Source organism: Citrus clementina, unplaced genomic scaffold (assembly GCF_000493195.1).
Source record: "Citrus clementina cultivar Clemenules unplaced genomic scaffold, Citrus_clementina_v1.0 scaffold_3, whole genome shotgun sequence".
In the NCBI taxonomy this organism is placed as follows: Eukaryota; Viridiplantae; Streptophyta; class Magnoliopsida; order Sapindales; family Rutaceae; genus Citrus; species Citrus x clementina.
The window spans coordinates 10,313,933-10,330,114 of NW_006262339.1; the positions used below are offsets into that span (position 1 = coordinate 10,313,933).

Below are 16,182 nucleotides of genomic sequence, written 5' to 3' on the forward strand. Positions count from 1 at the left end.
AATTATTGAAAAATGGAAGAAATTAACGAATGAGGAGAAGTGCCGATTTGGTACGATGCATGAGGACCCAAGTTCAAATGTTGGTGAAATGAGCATTGAAAAAACAGATGAAGAACAAAAAATTGAGGATAAGCATAGCCAATGTAATTTATCTCGTTGTCGTGTCAGTGCATTCATTAAGGTCATTTCCACACTGTCGCCCGACCAACAAGCTGTAATTAGAGAAATTGGCTTTGGAAGCATGCTAGAATTACGATGTGGTCGCCTGAGACAAGACTTATGTGAAACACTTGTCCAACAATGTGATACAAAGAAGCATTGTATAGTTTTGCACGGGAGAGAGTTTTGTTTAAACCCTACAACCTTCAACATCGTAATGGGGATCAAAGATGGAGGGGAACCAGTATACATCCGAGAAGAAGCGGGTGATATAATTGAACTGCGGGCCAAGTATAGAACAGGTGGAAGAGGAATTGAAATAGCCGCAGTTAGTGAAAGATTGATAGCTAGTGAGGGTAGTGATGATGACTTTAAGATCATGTTTTGTTTGTTTCTTCTAGGAACTGTATTGTGTCCTACAAGTGCCAGCTACGTCAATCCGATGTATCTGCATGCCCTAAAAGATGTGCAGTTAATTAGGAAAAAGAATTGGGCTACATGGTGTTTCAACTTTCTGTGGGAGGGCATAGCGAAGTATAAAGATCATCAAGTGAAGTCAGTTAGTGGTTGTGTTGTGTTTTTAGAGGTATATTTAAGAAATCTTAGATGCCATAATTAATTTGCCAAATACAAAAATAAAATGACATAGTGATTGTTTTTTGAATGAACAGTTGTTCTACTTTAGTGCTATTTTGTATGATCGGTATTCTATGGACAGAACAGTTTACCCTGTTAGTGTATGGACCAAGGAAGAGATTCGGCGCTTATTGAATTGGCGGAAAAAGTTTGGGGACATGAAAAATACTGAGGTTTGTTTAATTTTTTATCTTGTTCACAGATGTATTTAATTTTGTTTACGGTTAATTGAATATATTTTGATTGTCATTATGTATGATTGTTGTGCATATTTATTTTAGGTTCCAATGCGTGAATCAAATTTTTTGCAGCTCGAAAGAAATTTCCCTCATTTTGAACAAACCGAAGATGCTGGGCCGAGCACTGTTAATATGGAGGAAGCTTTTAGGGTACTAACACAGTGTGTCCATAGAATTGAACATAAAATGGATTCGTTCAATGTGAGAATGGAATTGGTTGAGAAGTCTTTGGAGGAATTGAGATCCAAGTCTCCGGTTGGTGCACCATCAAAACAACCATTTGATCCATGCTCGCAATCTCCGAGCTTGAAAATAATAGAACCAACATGTCCAGTCAGAAAAACCGAGCCAACCACTGATGGAAAAAACAAAATGGTAATGGATAGCGACGAGGACTCTGTGGATCGCAGATTGAACCTGAGCCTCGATAAATTAATGGGCTGGATGGGGACAAGAGAAGAAATCGGTGAATTTCGCAAAGATCCTACCCACTTTGTCCCTATTCCACCACCTAATCTCCGAGATGAGGTACAGTTTTATAACATCATTTTCTTAAAATTATTTCGATGATAACTCACTTATGAAGTAACTTACATATAAATTTATTTTTTATAAAGGATATAGATGAAACGTCAAACATGGAACCCCAACATCCGACATGCAACATCGGACGTTAAACATGAAACTTACAACACTTCACGTGAAATATACAATTTATCACGTCAAGTTCGCAACTTGGACGTCAAACATGAAACAGGCGAGAATATTCAAGAATATTCTTTATTTTGGCTTTATCCAAAACATGCAACATCTAACGTCAAACATGTAAGCAAAACGTCGGACATGCAACAACGGACGTTAAACATGCAACCTGCAACACTGCACGTGAAATATACAACTTATCACGTAAAGTTTGCAACTTTGACGTCAAACATGAAACGGACGAGAATATTCTTTATTTTGGCTTTATCCAAAACATGTAACATCCGACAACAAACATGGAACCCCAATGTCCGACATGCAACATCGAACGTTAAAAATGAAACTTACAACGCTTCACGTGAAATATATAATTTATCACGTCAAGCATGCAACTTTGATGTCAAACATGAAACATGTGAGAATAATCGGGAATATTCTTTATTTTGGCTTTATCCAAAACATGCAACATCCGACGTCAAACATGGAACCCTAACGTCCGACATGCAACATCGGACGTTAAACATAAAACTTGCAACACTTCACGTGAAATATACAATTTATCACGTCAAGTTCGCAACTTGGACGTCAAACATGAAACGGGCGAGAATATTCTTTATTTTGGCTTTATCCAAAACATGTAACATCTAACGTCAAACATGCAAGCATATCGTCGGACATGCAACTACGGACGTTAAACATTCAACCTGCAACACTGCACGTGAAATATACAATTTATCACATCAAGTATGCAACTTTGATGTCAAACATGAAACGGGTGAGAATATTCGAGAATATTCTTTATTTTGGCTTTATCCAAAACATGCAATATCTGACGTCAAACATGGAACCCCAACGTCCGACATGCAACATCAGACGTTAAACATGAAACTTACAACATTTCACGTAAAATATGCAACTTATTCAACACATGCAACATCTAACGTCAAAACTGAAATCGAGACGTCAGACATGCAACAATAGACGTCAAATCTGAAATACTCATTTTTTTATTTTCAATTTCTTTATTTTTTGTCATTTTATTTAATTATATTATATTGTATTATATTATTCAATTTCTTTATCTTTTTCTATTAATTATATTATAAAAAATTATTTTTGATATTTTATTTAATTTTTTTAATATATTTTTTAAAAAAAATGGTTCAACCGGTTTGTTAACCGGCTGCACCAAGTCTTTGGCTGCCAAATGGCAGCCAAAGACATGCCGGGCTCTCATTTTTGAGAGCCCGGCATGGTGCCGGGTACAATGCCCCCGGCATTGTAGCCAAACCCTAGTCTGAGTAGGAAGCCTAATTTTCTAATAAGATTGGTAGAAATTTATGGGCCATACAATGCCACGTACGTTAGCTTTGCTTCGGTGATCATCAGTTTGCTAGTTGAATGTACCTTTGTTTTTTCTTCGAATTTTTGTAGTTTTAAAGAGTTTGCAAAATTTATGAGATAAAGACCCAGTGGCCAGAACCCTGTACTCATAATTGTGAGGGCAGCGGTTTGAACCCGCGCGATGTATGTGTAAGTTTATTTTTTTCTTTAATTCTGATATATAATTAAGGAAAGGTAATTTTTTCATTTTCGAAATATGAATAGAGTAGATATCATTCGAAGTAAAATCCGGACGATGCTATTTAAAAATTAAGGGGGATTACCACTTTCTCCCCTATAGTAATCAATTACATGAATAGAATATACCATGTATCCCTCTATTGTTTTCATAATGGCCAAACACCCTCTGACACCATAAGTTTACAATATCACCCTTATTTTTAGCTACTTTTTTATTTACATTTATTAAAAATTACATGAATAGAAACTAAATAAAAAAATTAAGTATTAAAAATAAGAAATATATGTTTTGATATGAGAAAAATAATAATAATAATTTTTTTCTTGTAATTATTTATTTTGTAAACATTTTCTTATAATAAACATTTTGTAATATTTTAAAATTAAATGTAAAAAGTATAGGTAAAATATTTTATTATTTATCTTATAATAAATTTTTATTTGTCATTCAAGTTTTCTTGTAATAATTTTTTTATCATTTTATAATAATTTTCTTATATATTTATTATAACAAAATTTTCACAAAATAAATAAGTACAAGAAAAAAATTTATTATTAATTTTTTTGCTCATATCAAAACATATATTTCTTGTTTTTCATGTTTAATTTTTTATTTAGTTTCTATTCATATGATTTATTTAATTTATAATAAATATAAATAAACGAGTAGTTGAAAATAAGAGTAATATTATAAACTTATGTTGTCATAAGGGTTTTTGGCCATTATAAAAACAGTAAGGGGGGAAATGGTATATGTTGATTACTATAGGAGGGAAATTGGCAATCTTCCTAAAAATTAATGTAAACTAGTCTCAGTAATTGTCTGATGGTAAATATCAGTTATAAATCTCATATAATATGAGTTGTAATTTGAGCATTAATCTCATGTAATTAAAAAAAAAAGAGTTTGCAAAAAAAAAAAAGAGAGACTGAGAATGGTAGATGAATTTAATTAAATAAGCTTTTATTTCCAATATAATCTAAATATAAAAGACACTTTTATAAATGCAAAACAAGAGGACTTTATAAGAGAAATCAGAAACAGGGGATTGCCGGTAGCGTCAAGCGTGACTCTTAAAAAAAAAAAAAAGTTGTAAGCCCACAAGGCTTCAATTTTTTATGTAGGCAAAAAAAATTCTCTTCAAACAAATTTTAAAATCTATCCATATCTACAAATATATTATAATCTAAGATTTATTAAAGTCTACATACATACACTTTGTAATACTGTCCAAAGATTTATCAAGTATTAACTTGAAAATTTACTCCAAGATTATGTGCTGCGTAGGTAGTCCTTCAATTTACGTGCTTAATCACATAAATTTTTTCATCGTTCAATGAAGGTGCCCGGGTCAGATTTGTAATACGGATAAGGCGTTCTATTAGAAATTTAGTGGGCGGTATTTGTACTTTTCATAAGCCCAGTCCAAAACTTCATATACTGAATCAACTTTCTCAAAATTTTCATCCTGCCCCAAAAGAAGTCGAACCAAATCAAATCAAATCAACGTCACATGGCCGGTTAGGGTTCTTCTTCAAACCTCTTCAAAAGCCCTCAACATCCATGAGCAACACAACGTCTGCAAATCCTTCCAAACCCAACAAGAAACGCAAAACTAATCCAAACCCAGAAACCAATTTCCTTATAAGTCTCCAATCTTGCATCAAATCTAAAGACCTTGCTACTGCAATCTCCTTATACGAATCCGCTCTCTCTCTGAATTTCCGCCTCTCTCTACATCACTTTAATGCGCTTCTTTACCTCTGTTCCAATTCTGCCACCGACCCATCGTTGAAAGACTCAGCTTTACGTCATGGGTTTCGAGTATTTGATCAAATGTTGTCGAATAATGTCATTCCAAATGAGGCCTTGGTCACGTCCGTTGCTAGGCTGGCAGCGTCGAAGAATGACAGTGATTATGCATTTGAGTTGATTAAGAGAATGAATAATGAGTTCAATGTTGTTCCGAGGTTGAGAACTTATGATCCGGCTTTGTTCTGCTTTTGTGAGAATTTGGAGGCTCAGAAGGCTTATGAAGTGGAGGAGCATATGGGTTTGATGGGGTAGGAGCAGGAGATTACGGCTCTGCTGAAAGTGAGCGCAGGGACGGGGAGAGTAGAGAAAGTTTATCAGTACTTGCAGAAGTTGAGGAGTACTGTGAGGTGTGTGAATGAAGAGACGGGGAAAATTATTGAGGATTGGTTCAGTGGACAGAAGGTTAATGGAGTGAGTTGCGATTTAGGTTTGGTGAAAAATGCGGTTTTGAAGAATGGAGGAGGCTGGCATGGGCTGGGGTGGATTGGGCAGGGCAAGTGGGTGGTGAAGAGAGGGAGCGTGGATGAGAGTGGAAAGTGTTGTTCTTGCGGTAATCAATTGGCTTGTGTTGATATTGATGATGCGGAGACTGAGAGGTTTGCGCAGTCTGTAGCTGCATTGGCTATGGAGCAGGAGGTCAAGGCAAATTTTAGTGAGTCTCAAGTGAGTGGTTCTCTCTGGTCATGGGTGATATTCTTGTTTGGAATTGTTAATTGCTTATATTGAAATTAGAAGAAAAGAGGAATTGAATATAGTTTGAGGGTTGGTGTTTGACTTTGGTATTGATTGACTTAGTTTAATTTAGTGCTCTGTCACTCAGTAGTTTGATGATTAAGATTAAATTTCACTTTGATAACAGATAGGATTTATATCTGACTCCTGATGTTTAGTTAATTACTGTAATAAGTAGTCTTTTTTCATCTTGCTAGCTGAGTACCTTCTAATTGATCTTTTTATTGTTTTGTATGCTGTCATGTATTTGCACTTGAACAAACTCTCCCTCCCTGATTTTTTTTTTTTTTTTATATTGTTTTATGTGGAGGTGGTATCTTATGAATTGCTTTTGGAATCTTTAGTCATTAATTTCTAGACATGCTAATTAAACTTTCCTAAGTATTTGAGAAGTCAACACTTTTTAGCCTTTCCGTTGTTCAGGGAAACATATTGGGTATGTAAAATTAGAGCAAAAGTTGTCATCCCTCAACTAGTGCTCGATGAATTTTTCAGAGTATTTTAAAATCACCAATAAATTGCAGAATATAATTTTTTTCTGGTAATCTAAAGTTGTATGCATTTATCTTCATTCTCCTCTGTTTATTTGTTTCAATTTGAGCTCAGTAATACTCCTTTCCTTTCCTTACTTGTTATGTCTTCGCTTTTCTTCATGTATAAAGGATTGGCTGGAGAAAAATGCCAATTATGAAGCTATAGTCGATGGAAGCAAATATTGGGCTCTACCAACAGAATTTCGCAGAGGGAGGATTCAGCGTCCCTCAGGTTGTACACCTTAAGTTGGTGGCTTCTTACCTTCTTTTGCTTGACTCTTTGCTAACTACTAATTTTTATAACTCATTATTTTTATTTTATTGGAATTTTAATAAAGCAGCTTGATGCTGTTGTGAAAAAATTATATGAAAAAAAGTGGTAATAAATGGCCACTCGTCATCTTGCACAATAAACGGCTTCGATAGCTAATTTTATTTCCTTCTAAAGGAGTTGCGCTATATAGGGCACTACGCAAAATGGCTAGATAAAGAGATCAAACGAAATAGATTAACTTTGAACACGTTTATGGTCAGAGTTTAACTATTGGCAGCTCTCAGTTCTCCCTATAAAGCCCCTCTCAGTTTACGATTATATTAAAAGAAAAAATAAAAAGACAAAATAAGTGTAAGTATATCCTTATATTTCTTTCTCTAACTCTTTACACCTATACAACTGCACCAAAATCTCTTATATTTTTTGCCTCTTTACAAACACTTTTGCATTCTAATTTTTTTTTTAATCGAAAACAATTCAATAATAACTATTTGAGTCCACTTTTAATTCTACTTAATTCAGAAACACACCATAATATATATGATTTTTTTGTTGTTAAATATATATGATTTGATCATTCAAAAATTTGTAAAAAGAAAATCTGCAATAAGAGTAGTTGCGAATAACTGAATTTTTTTTCTTTTGAATCAGAAAAGAAACTAAAAAAAATGAAAAAGAGTATCTTGGGAAATAAAGTAAGTTTTCACAAAAAAAAAGTTTGAAAAGAAAATTACAGGGGTGCCAAGAGTCCCACTCTTATGGTAAAGCAGTGCTAAAAAATGATTAATTTTCCGAAATAGAAAGCCATCCACAACACAATTAGGGGAAAAAAATCGTTAGTTGAGGATGCACGGAAGTTTTCAATGTACAATAAGATTATATTTGGCAAGTAGATTAAGAAATATATTTGAAAAATAGAAGCACTTATAAATACGGGTGCATGATCATAAGTTTTTGCAGCCAAGTGAGAACATATCAAATACATGGCAACTGTTGTGCTTGTTTCAAGGGTCTAGCTTAATAGTTTTTAAGCAGCTTTCTTTAACTAGTACTTATATCTAAATTCTATAAAAAAAAAAGGAAATTAAAAATTTAATTTAAACTTTACTCGTCCGTATCTTTAGATAAAAAAAAATGAAACAAAAATAAACGCTTATTAATTATTATGGAAAGCTTTTTGGTTGCATGAGAATTAATTAAAAAAAAAACAACTCCAATAAAAACACGGCTCCATAATAATAATTCAAAATTGTATGTGTTAAGTCCGAAGACTTGGCTTATATTATATGTAATCTGAAAAAAAAGTGATATAATTACCTAGGTACTGGTTTGTTATAAAATGTTATTGCCCCATGAATTTTTTTCATTTTTTCTCCCGCTAGTATCAACTGGGCACGTCTAAATACAATGCGTCACATAATAATGAGAAGTTATTTAGTCATGCTGCTGCACACCTATTTTAAATGTCTTACAATATGCATTAGTTTAATTTTATAAGGCTATTAGAGCATCTCATTTCAAATTTTAATTTTGTTCTTATGACTTTTAGACTTGATTTTTCTGTATTCCAGGTTCATTATACTTTTGTGAAGGGCAATCTGAAACTTCAGATGCCACCCCCATACTCTTCGGTAATCCAGGTATTTCGTTGTTTGTCATTTTAGCTTCATTTTGTAAGATATTCTGCTCATATTTGAAACATATAGTTGCTTTTGTAATAGAACACATACATATTTGAAACGCATTCGTTGTCAGTCATTGTAGCTTCATTTTGTCATTGCACTGTCATATGTCCATTGCATCATATACTTATCCATATTTGCTTCCTAGTGTTGAACAAAGAACTAGCAATAACAGTTACTGCTCTTGCATCTTTGTTAGTGGATGTGAGATTTGATTGAGAATCATTTAGCATCTTAAATGGTTTATCATTAAAAGTGGAAAAGTTTTTTATAAGACTAAATAAACGGCATAAATGCTTTCTATTTTAATGTTGTCTCAAGTATTTAGATCCATTGTCCCCTTCAAACTTTCCACTCAGATTCATTTAATATTTTGAGTCTGTCATGTATTTCTACTCCATAATACTTGTTGAACAGAGTGCTGAAAATCCATTCTCTGTTTTGCAGGAATCAGACAAAGGATCATGGCACTTGCCCATATTATTTAAGGGTAGTTCTTCACAAACTTGGCTCTGCATTACCAGGTCAAATGTTTGTGAATCTCGTGATGAGGCTCAATAAATATAGGAACTGCCGAGAACGGCTATTCTTTCTCCGGCAACAGTTAACGAACTCATGCAAGTCAGCGGGTGTTAGTGTTTCAATGATCTTACTCCTAATTTTCCATGATTTATGCTTGTAATTTCCGGTGTGGTGGTGTAATATTGATCCATCATTGTTCCAGTTCACATTTTCTGCACATTGGGCCAAGTTTCCTGCTACTTTGCACATTGCCAAGTAATGGTAATTATCTAAAAATTTATATCATGAAACTCATTGTAAGTGAGAGTTTAAAAATAAATCAATAAACTAGTATTTCAACTAAGATCCTAACAACGGAGATGGCATTCACTATAATAATAATTACTAATTTTTCTTCTTCTTCTTCTTCTTCTTCTTCTTAATATTACAATTAATACTTGTTATTATTACATTAATAATAGTAATTATTATAATTATAATAGCAATAATAATAATAATAATAATATTAGAAAAAAGTTATTAGCCAGCAGTATAAATAAAGAAGCAATACAAGATAAAGAATAAAGAGAGAAAATATATTATAGAGTGATTTTATTCATTCCAATTTTGTGTACAAAACAAAAAGATGAGCTTTTATTTTATAGTTACATAATCACTCCATGAAATTAATGAAAAATTATGGATCATAATTCCTTATGAGATAGTGGGAGTTATAAGGAAGCTAAAGGTTGCTAATGGGAGAGAGTGGGGAGAGTAAGAGATATATATTCTGAACATCCACATTCATTTTAATAAATTCATAACACTCCCCTTTGGATGTTCATTACAAAAAATATGTCTCATTAAAATCTTTACTAAAAAAAACCCTTAGGAAAAAAATTAGTAAAAGAAAAATAGTACATTATTCATTGTCCTGAATAATTTTGGAGATATAGAGTTGCCTCATTAAAACCTTACTAGGAAAAACCCTATAGGATAAAAACCTAGTGAGGAAAAAGAGTACAACATATAAAATTTCCTCTAAAATAAAATATTTTCCCCAGTAAGTGTACTCCCTCTCATCTTGACATAGATTCTTTAAGATTTGAAGAAAAATCTTTGAGCTGATGCATCCTAATTTTGTGTACCAACTTTTTGAATGTTGCCGTTGGTATGGATTTTGTAAATAAATCTGCAAGATTATCACTTGAGCATATTTGCTGAATATCCATATCACAATTCTTTTAAAGTTCATGTGTATAAAAGAATTTGGGTGAAATATGCTTGGATCTATAACATTTTGTATAACCACCTTTAATTTGGGCAATGCATGCTACATTATCCTCATATATTATTGTGGGGTTATTTTTAATTGATGAAAATCCACATGTTTCTCGAATATGTTGTATTATTGATCTTAACCAAATGCACTCACTACTGGCTTCATGAATAGCAAATATTTTTGAATGATTTGAAGATGTTGCAACCATTGTTTGTTTCATTGATCACCATGATACAATACTATTACAAAAGATAAATAACGTTTGAGATCGAGCTTTATATGGATCAGAGAGATATCCAACATCTGCATATCCAATTAATGGTGACTTTGATCCATTTGGATTAAATAAATCCATGTCAATTGTTCCACGGAGATAGCGAAATACATGCTTTACACCATTCTAATGCCTATGAGTTGGTGTAGAAATACATTTTGCTAATAAATTAATTGAAAATGCAATATTAGGTCGAGTACAATTTGCAAGATACATGAGTGCACCAATTGCACTTAAATATGGTACTTTAGGACCAAGAATTGCTTCACCATCTTCTTTAGGACGAAATGGATATTTTTCTACATCAAGTGATTGCACGACCATTGGAGTGCTTAATAGATAGGCTTCATCCATATAAAAATGCTTCAAAACATTTTTAATGTATGTGGACCGATGTAAGAGTATTCTAGTTGGCAAATACTCAATTTGTAAGCAAAGATAGATTTTGTTTTTTCAAAATCTTTCATTTCAAACTCATTTTTCAAACAAGAATACGTTTTTGAAAGCTCTTCAGGAATTCCAATAAGATTTAAATCATCGACATATACTACAACTATTGCTAATCCAATTTCAGATTTTTTTAATAAAAATACAAGGACAAATTGGATTATTTACATATCATTCTTTCAATAAATAGCTGCTTAGGCGATTGTACCACATACACCCATATTATTTTAATCCATACAAGGATCGTTGCAGTTTCAAAGAATATAAACTACGAGGTTTTAATTTGTTTGCTTTTGGCATTTTAAATCTTTCGGGAATTTTTATATAAATATCTGCATCAATAGAACCATATAGATATGCATTCACTATTGGAGAAAAATCAGGTTTTTAAATTTTTATAAAACCTTTTAAGGACCGCTCTCATATAATATATAAGAATTTGTAATCTAGAAATCTTACCTTGAAAATCTGATTTGGCTTTTTCCGTTGAAGCGATTTAGGCTCCCATATCACGATCCGTCACCACCACTCCTGTTAGATCACAATCCGTCACCACCACGTTTGTCATATCACGAACTGTCACCAATGATCTTCCAAGTTATGACTCAGGTTTGATTTGCACTTGACATGTGGGCGTCTTTATCACTACCAAAGCAACTAGCACGAGAAAATTTTTCTCTCAACAATAGAGAGAAAAATCTTTTTCTCTGATCTGTATAAAGTGGTTGTTCTCTCTTTCTTTAGAGAAAATAAACCTTTTTATATCTCCCTGTAGTGAAAACCCTAGACTCCAAATAATGAAAAAAAAAACTCACGTTACTTGCTTTTTCTATAGGGGACCCACCTTGTAAAATAACATAAGGTCCCTTACACACAAGCTAACTAAATGGAGCCTCCCACTAAATGATATATTTAGGCTTTTAACCCAAATAACTAGTTATTTTACTTATTAATCCAGTAGTGGTGCAGTCAATTAAATGAGCTAACCCGGGAATCATTTGGGAACATATAATAGTGGCTACAATAATTGGGCATGTAATTAAACTAGCCCAATTATTTAATTCCCAATCTACTCCACTAAAAGATTGGAACTGACTTTCATAATTGTGTGCTCGAATAATAATTCGTCCCAAGCCACATTGATTTTTTTACTGCACAATCTTTTGTACCACATCATTAATTAAATCGATATCTCAACTGTCCAATCGATTTAATTACATTTTATTCCTTGATACTTACTGGTTTTCTCTAATAATCATTTTCAACATACTAAATATATTGACACACTCTGGCTAGAGAATTCTATGATCAAGTGCCGAAAACCCATCAAGAGATGTGTTGTACAAATTTTATATTGTTAATCTATAACTCCAATACTCATAAATGCTCCCACCAAGATACCGGGTAATCTAGACTACAAGTATGTGTCATGCCCATTGGTAACTCAAATAGAATAACAATTACAATCATAAAATCATAATTAACTCAAGATTAAGATTACAGTAAAACCAATGCCAATGAGATTTAATAAGTCTGACAGTTATTACAAAGTTAATTAAATCTCATATGTGATCCTGTTCAATGTAGTCGTACTACATCAATAAATTCATACATGATTAAGACAAATCATTCAATGAATTTATTACAGTCTATACCTAAATAAAGTGCCCAACTTTATTTATCAACTACGAACTAAATTTATTTAATCATAAGATAACTTATATTTATATCTTCTGTGAATCCACATGGTGATAACATAAATATATATAATATAATTAAATGGATTTTAATAAAAATATTAATGCAATTAAGATATTTGAATAAAATACTTCATTAATTTTATTAATCAGAAAAATGTTTATTACAATTAAATAAACACATATGCTTTTAAAGAGCATATTTTCCTAACAATCTCCCACTAGCTCTCAAAGCATATTTGGCATCTCACACATGCCCATGGATTCTAAGTGCAAGTTAAAAGGTTTCCCAGGTATGGCCTTAGTAAAAGGATCTGCCAGGTTTTGCTGTGACACAATCTGAGTAATCTCCACATCACCTCTTTGCACTATATCCCTTATAAGATGATACTTCCTCTTAATATGTTTTTGTTTCTTATGGTTCCTTGGTTCCTTAGATTGAGCTACCGCACCACTATTATCGCAAAATAGTTTAAGGGGTGTAGTTACAGCAGGTACCACTTCAAGATCTTGTAGGAACTTGCGGAGCCATACAGCTTCTTTTGCAGCTTCAGATACAGCCACATATTCAGCTTCAGTTGTGGAGTCTGCGATACAAGATTGTTTCACACTCCTCCAACTAATAGCTCCACTTCCCAATGTAAACACATAGCCGGAAGTTGATTTTCTGGAATCCTTATCTGACATAAAGTCAGAATCAGTATAACCCACTGGAATGAGTTCATCACCAGAATACACAAGCATATAATTTTTAGTTCTTTTCAGATACTTCATTATATGCTTGACCGCAGTCCAGTGTTTAGGTCTAGGGTTAGATTGATATCTACTAACCATCCCTACCGCAAAACAGATGTCTGGCCTAGTGCAAAGCATGGCATACATGAGACTTCCCACAGCTTCTGCATAGGGAACTCGTCTCATTCTCTCTATCTCTTCAGATGTTTTAGGTGATTGATCCTTAGGGTATGTAATTCCATGTCTGAATGGTAATAAACCAGTCTTGGAATTTTCCACGCTAAATCTAGCCAATATCTTATCGATATAGACTGCTTGAGACAAGACTAAAGTTTTATTCTTCTGGTCTCGTAGTAACTTGATACCAAGAATATAACTTGCCTCTCCAAGGTCTTTCATATCAAATTGTTTTGCTAACCAACTCTTTATTGTAGTCAATACTCCTATATCGTTTCAAATTAGGAGAATATCATCTACATAAAGAATTAGGAAGGCACATATTTTTCTTGAATTTTCTTGGACACACATGGTTCATCAATGTTCTGAATGAATCCAAACGATTTAATCGCTTGATTAAATATGATGTTCCATGACCCAGATGCTTGCTTCAATCCATAAATGGATCTCTGCAACTTACATACTATGTATTTTTGTCATTTTTGTATAAATCCATCTGGTTGCTGCATGTAGATGTTTTCTTCAAGATGCCTGTTAAGAAAGGTAATCTTGACATCCATTTGCCAAATTTCATAATCTAGCACTGCAGCAATGGAGAGCAGAATCCTGATGGATTTAAGCATAGCAACCGGAGAAAATGTTTCCTCATAATCGATTCCCTCTTTCTGAGTAAACCCTTTGGCTACTAATCTTGCTTTAAATATTTCTACCCTTCCGTCTACTCCTCTTTTTCTCTTGTTGATCCATTTGCACCCTATAGGTTTTACCCCATTTGGTGCCTCTATAAGTTCCCAGACTTTATTGGAATACATAGATTCCATTTCTTAATTCATGGCCTTTTTCCAAAATTCAACTTCTTTATCTATTAGGGTTTCGTTGTAACTAGTGGGATATTGTACATGTTCATCTGAGATAGCCGTATAGGTTTCACCCAAAAGCATGTATCTTGCAGGTAACCTAGTTACCCTCCCACTATAACGAGGTTCTAAAAGTGATGGTTGTTCAGGGTTAATCTTGTGTTGATCATCTGGTTGTTGTTGTTCTTCATGTTCTCTAACAGGCATTGAAAGTTGAGCATCAACCTGATCACTTGACAGTTCTTCAAGTATTACCTTACTCTTAGGTTTGAAATTATTCATATAGTCTTCCTCGAGAGAAGTGAAATGTGTGCTCACGATTACTTTTCTATCTTGAGAACTATAAAATAAACCTCCCCTTGTTCCTTTGGGATACCCCACAAACATACAAACCTCAGAACGTGAATCCATTTTGCTGCCTTTGGTTTTAGCACATGTGCTGGTGATCCCCAAATACGGACATGTCATAAACTTGGTTTGCAACCTAACCATAATTCTATTGGGGTTTTAGGCACTGACTTAGATGGAACTAAGTTCAAGAGGTAAACTGCAGTTTTCAGTGCTAGTCCCCAAAAGAGATTAGTAATAACGAATAACTAAGTATATATCTCACCATATCCAAAAGAGTTCTATTTCTTCTTTCAGTTACCCCATTTTGTTGTGGTGTTCCCAGGGCAGTCAACTGAGATATAATCTCATTTTCAATCAGATACTCTTTGAAATCTCCTGAGAGAAATTCATCACCTCGATCAGATCGAAGTTTCTTTATGTTCTTATCTAATTATTTTTCTGTCTCAGCCCTATACTCTTTGAATTTCTCAAGAGCTTCAGACTTGTGACGCATTATATAAACATAACCGTATCTTGAGTAATCATCAGTGAAAGTGATGAAATACTCATAACCTCCTCGAGCTTGTACATTGATTGGTCCACATACATCTGTATGTACCAATTCAAGTGGTACTGTTGCACGTACTCCTTTGGCCGAGAATGGCCTTTTGGTCATTTTCCCTTCTAAACAGGATTCACAGAGTGGCAATAAATCATTTTCTAATGGACCCAAGAGCCCATCTTTGATCATTCTCTTCATCCTATTTTGGTTTATATGACCCAAGCGTAAATGCCAGAGGTAACATTGGTTGGAAGAAATATTTCTTTTCTTAGATAAATGTGTATGCTCATCATTATTGATTACTGTGTCATTCATAGAATGGATAATTGGACTTAAATGATATAAATTATCTTCCAATGTACCAGAACAAATAAGTCTCTTATTATGAAAAATAAAAACAGAGGATCCAAAATTTACAGTGTACCCTTACTTTGACAAACAAGCTACTGAAATTAAATTCCTCTTAATGTCTGGAACATAAAGACAATTATTCAAAACTAAAGTCTCATTATTAAAAGATAATAAAACAGATCCAGTCTTCACTACTGACACGAACTGTCCTGTCCCTAACTGCAGCTTGACGCTTCCTTCACTTATTTTCCTGGTTTCCTAAAACCAATAAAGTGAATTACAAATATGATTAGTTGCTCCTGAATCCAACACCCAAGTGTCAATAGGATTCTGAACTAAACAGGCCTTAATTACAAAAAGATTTCTCATACCTAATTTCACAATCTTAGGGCAATCCTTTTTCCAGTGACCTTTCTGTCCACACTTAAAGCATTTGCCTTTCGACTTGCCATCTTGCTTGGTAGACGATTTCTTTTTCCCAGCTTTCTTCTTACCTTTGCCTTTCGGCTTAGGCCCAGAAGATGAACTTTTTACAGTAATATTTATGCTTCCCAAAGATTTCTCAGCATGATAGATCTCTTCAGCAGAATGAAGTCCGTTCATCAATTCAGT

General features: G+C 33.5%; 2 protein-coding genes and 1 pseudogene across 3 annotated transcripts; all 3 read left to right on the forward strand.

Annotated features, from left to right (window-relative positions):
• The first annotated feature begins 2 nt into the window (after window positions 1-2).
• LOC112099561 lies at window positions 3-1,165 on the forward strand. Its single transcript, XM_024186973.1, has 4 exons — window positions 3-745; window positions 831-968; window positions 1,077-1,102; window positions 1,144-1,165. The coding sequence occupies exons 1-4, from the start codon at window positions 56-58 to the stop codon at window positions 1,163-1,165; spliced, it is 876 nt and encodes a 291-aa protein (XP_024042741.1). The 5' UTR covers window positions 3-55.
• On the forward strand, window positions 1,093-4,701 carry LOC112100402. Of its 2 annotated transcripts, none has more exons than XM_024189889.1 (2): window positions 1,093-1,562; window positions 4,664-4,701. In XM_024189889.1, the coding sequence occupies exons 1-2, from the start codon at window positions 1,167-1,169 to the stop codon at window positions 4,682-4,684; spliced, it is 417 nt and encodes a 138-aa protein (XP_024045657.1). In that variant the 5' UTR covers window positions 1,093-1,166; the 3' UTR covers window positions 4,685-4,701. The 2 variants fall into 2 exon arrangements, 1 of the variants encoding a protein (XP_024045657.1); XR_002906765.1 differs by lacking the exon at window positions 4,664-4,701 and adding an exon at window positions 1,652-1,787 and having other exon boundaries at window positions 1,545-1,562.
• Window positions 4,701-6,747, forward strand: LOC18049597 (annotated as a pseudogene).
• Window positions 6,748-16,182: the final 9,435 nt, after the last annotated feature.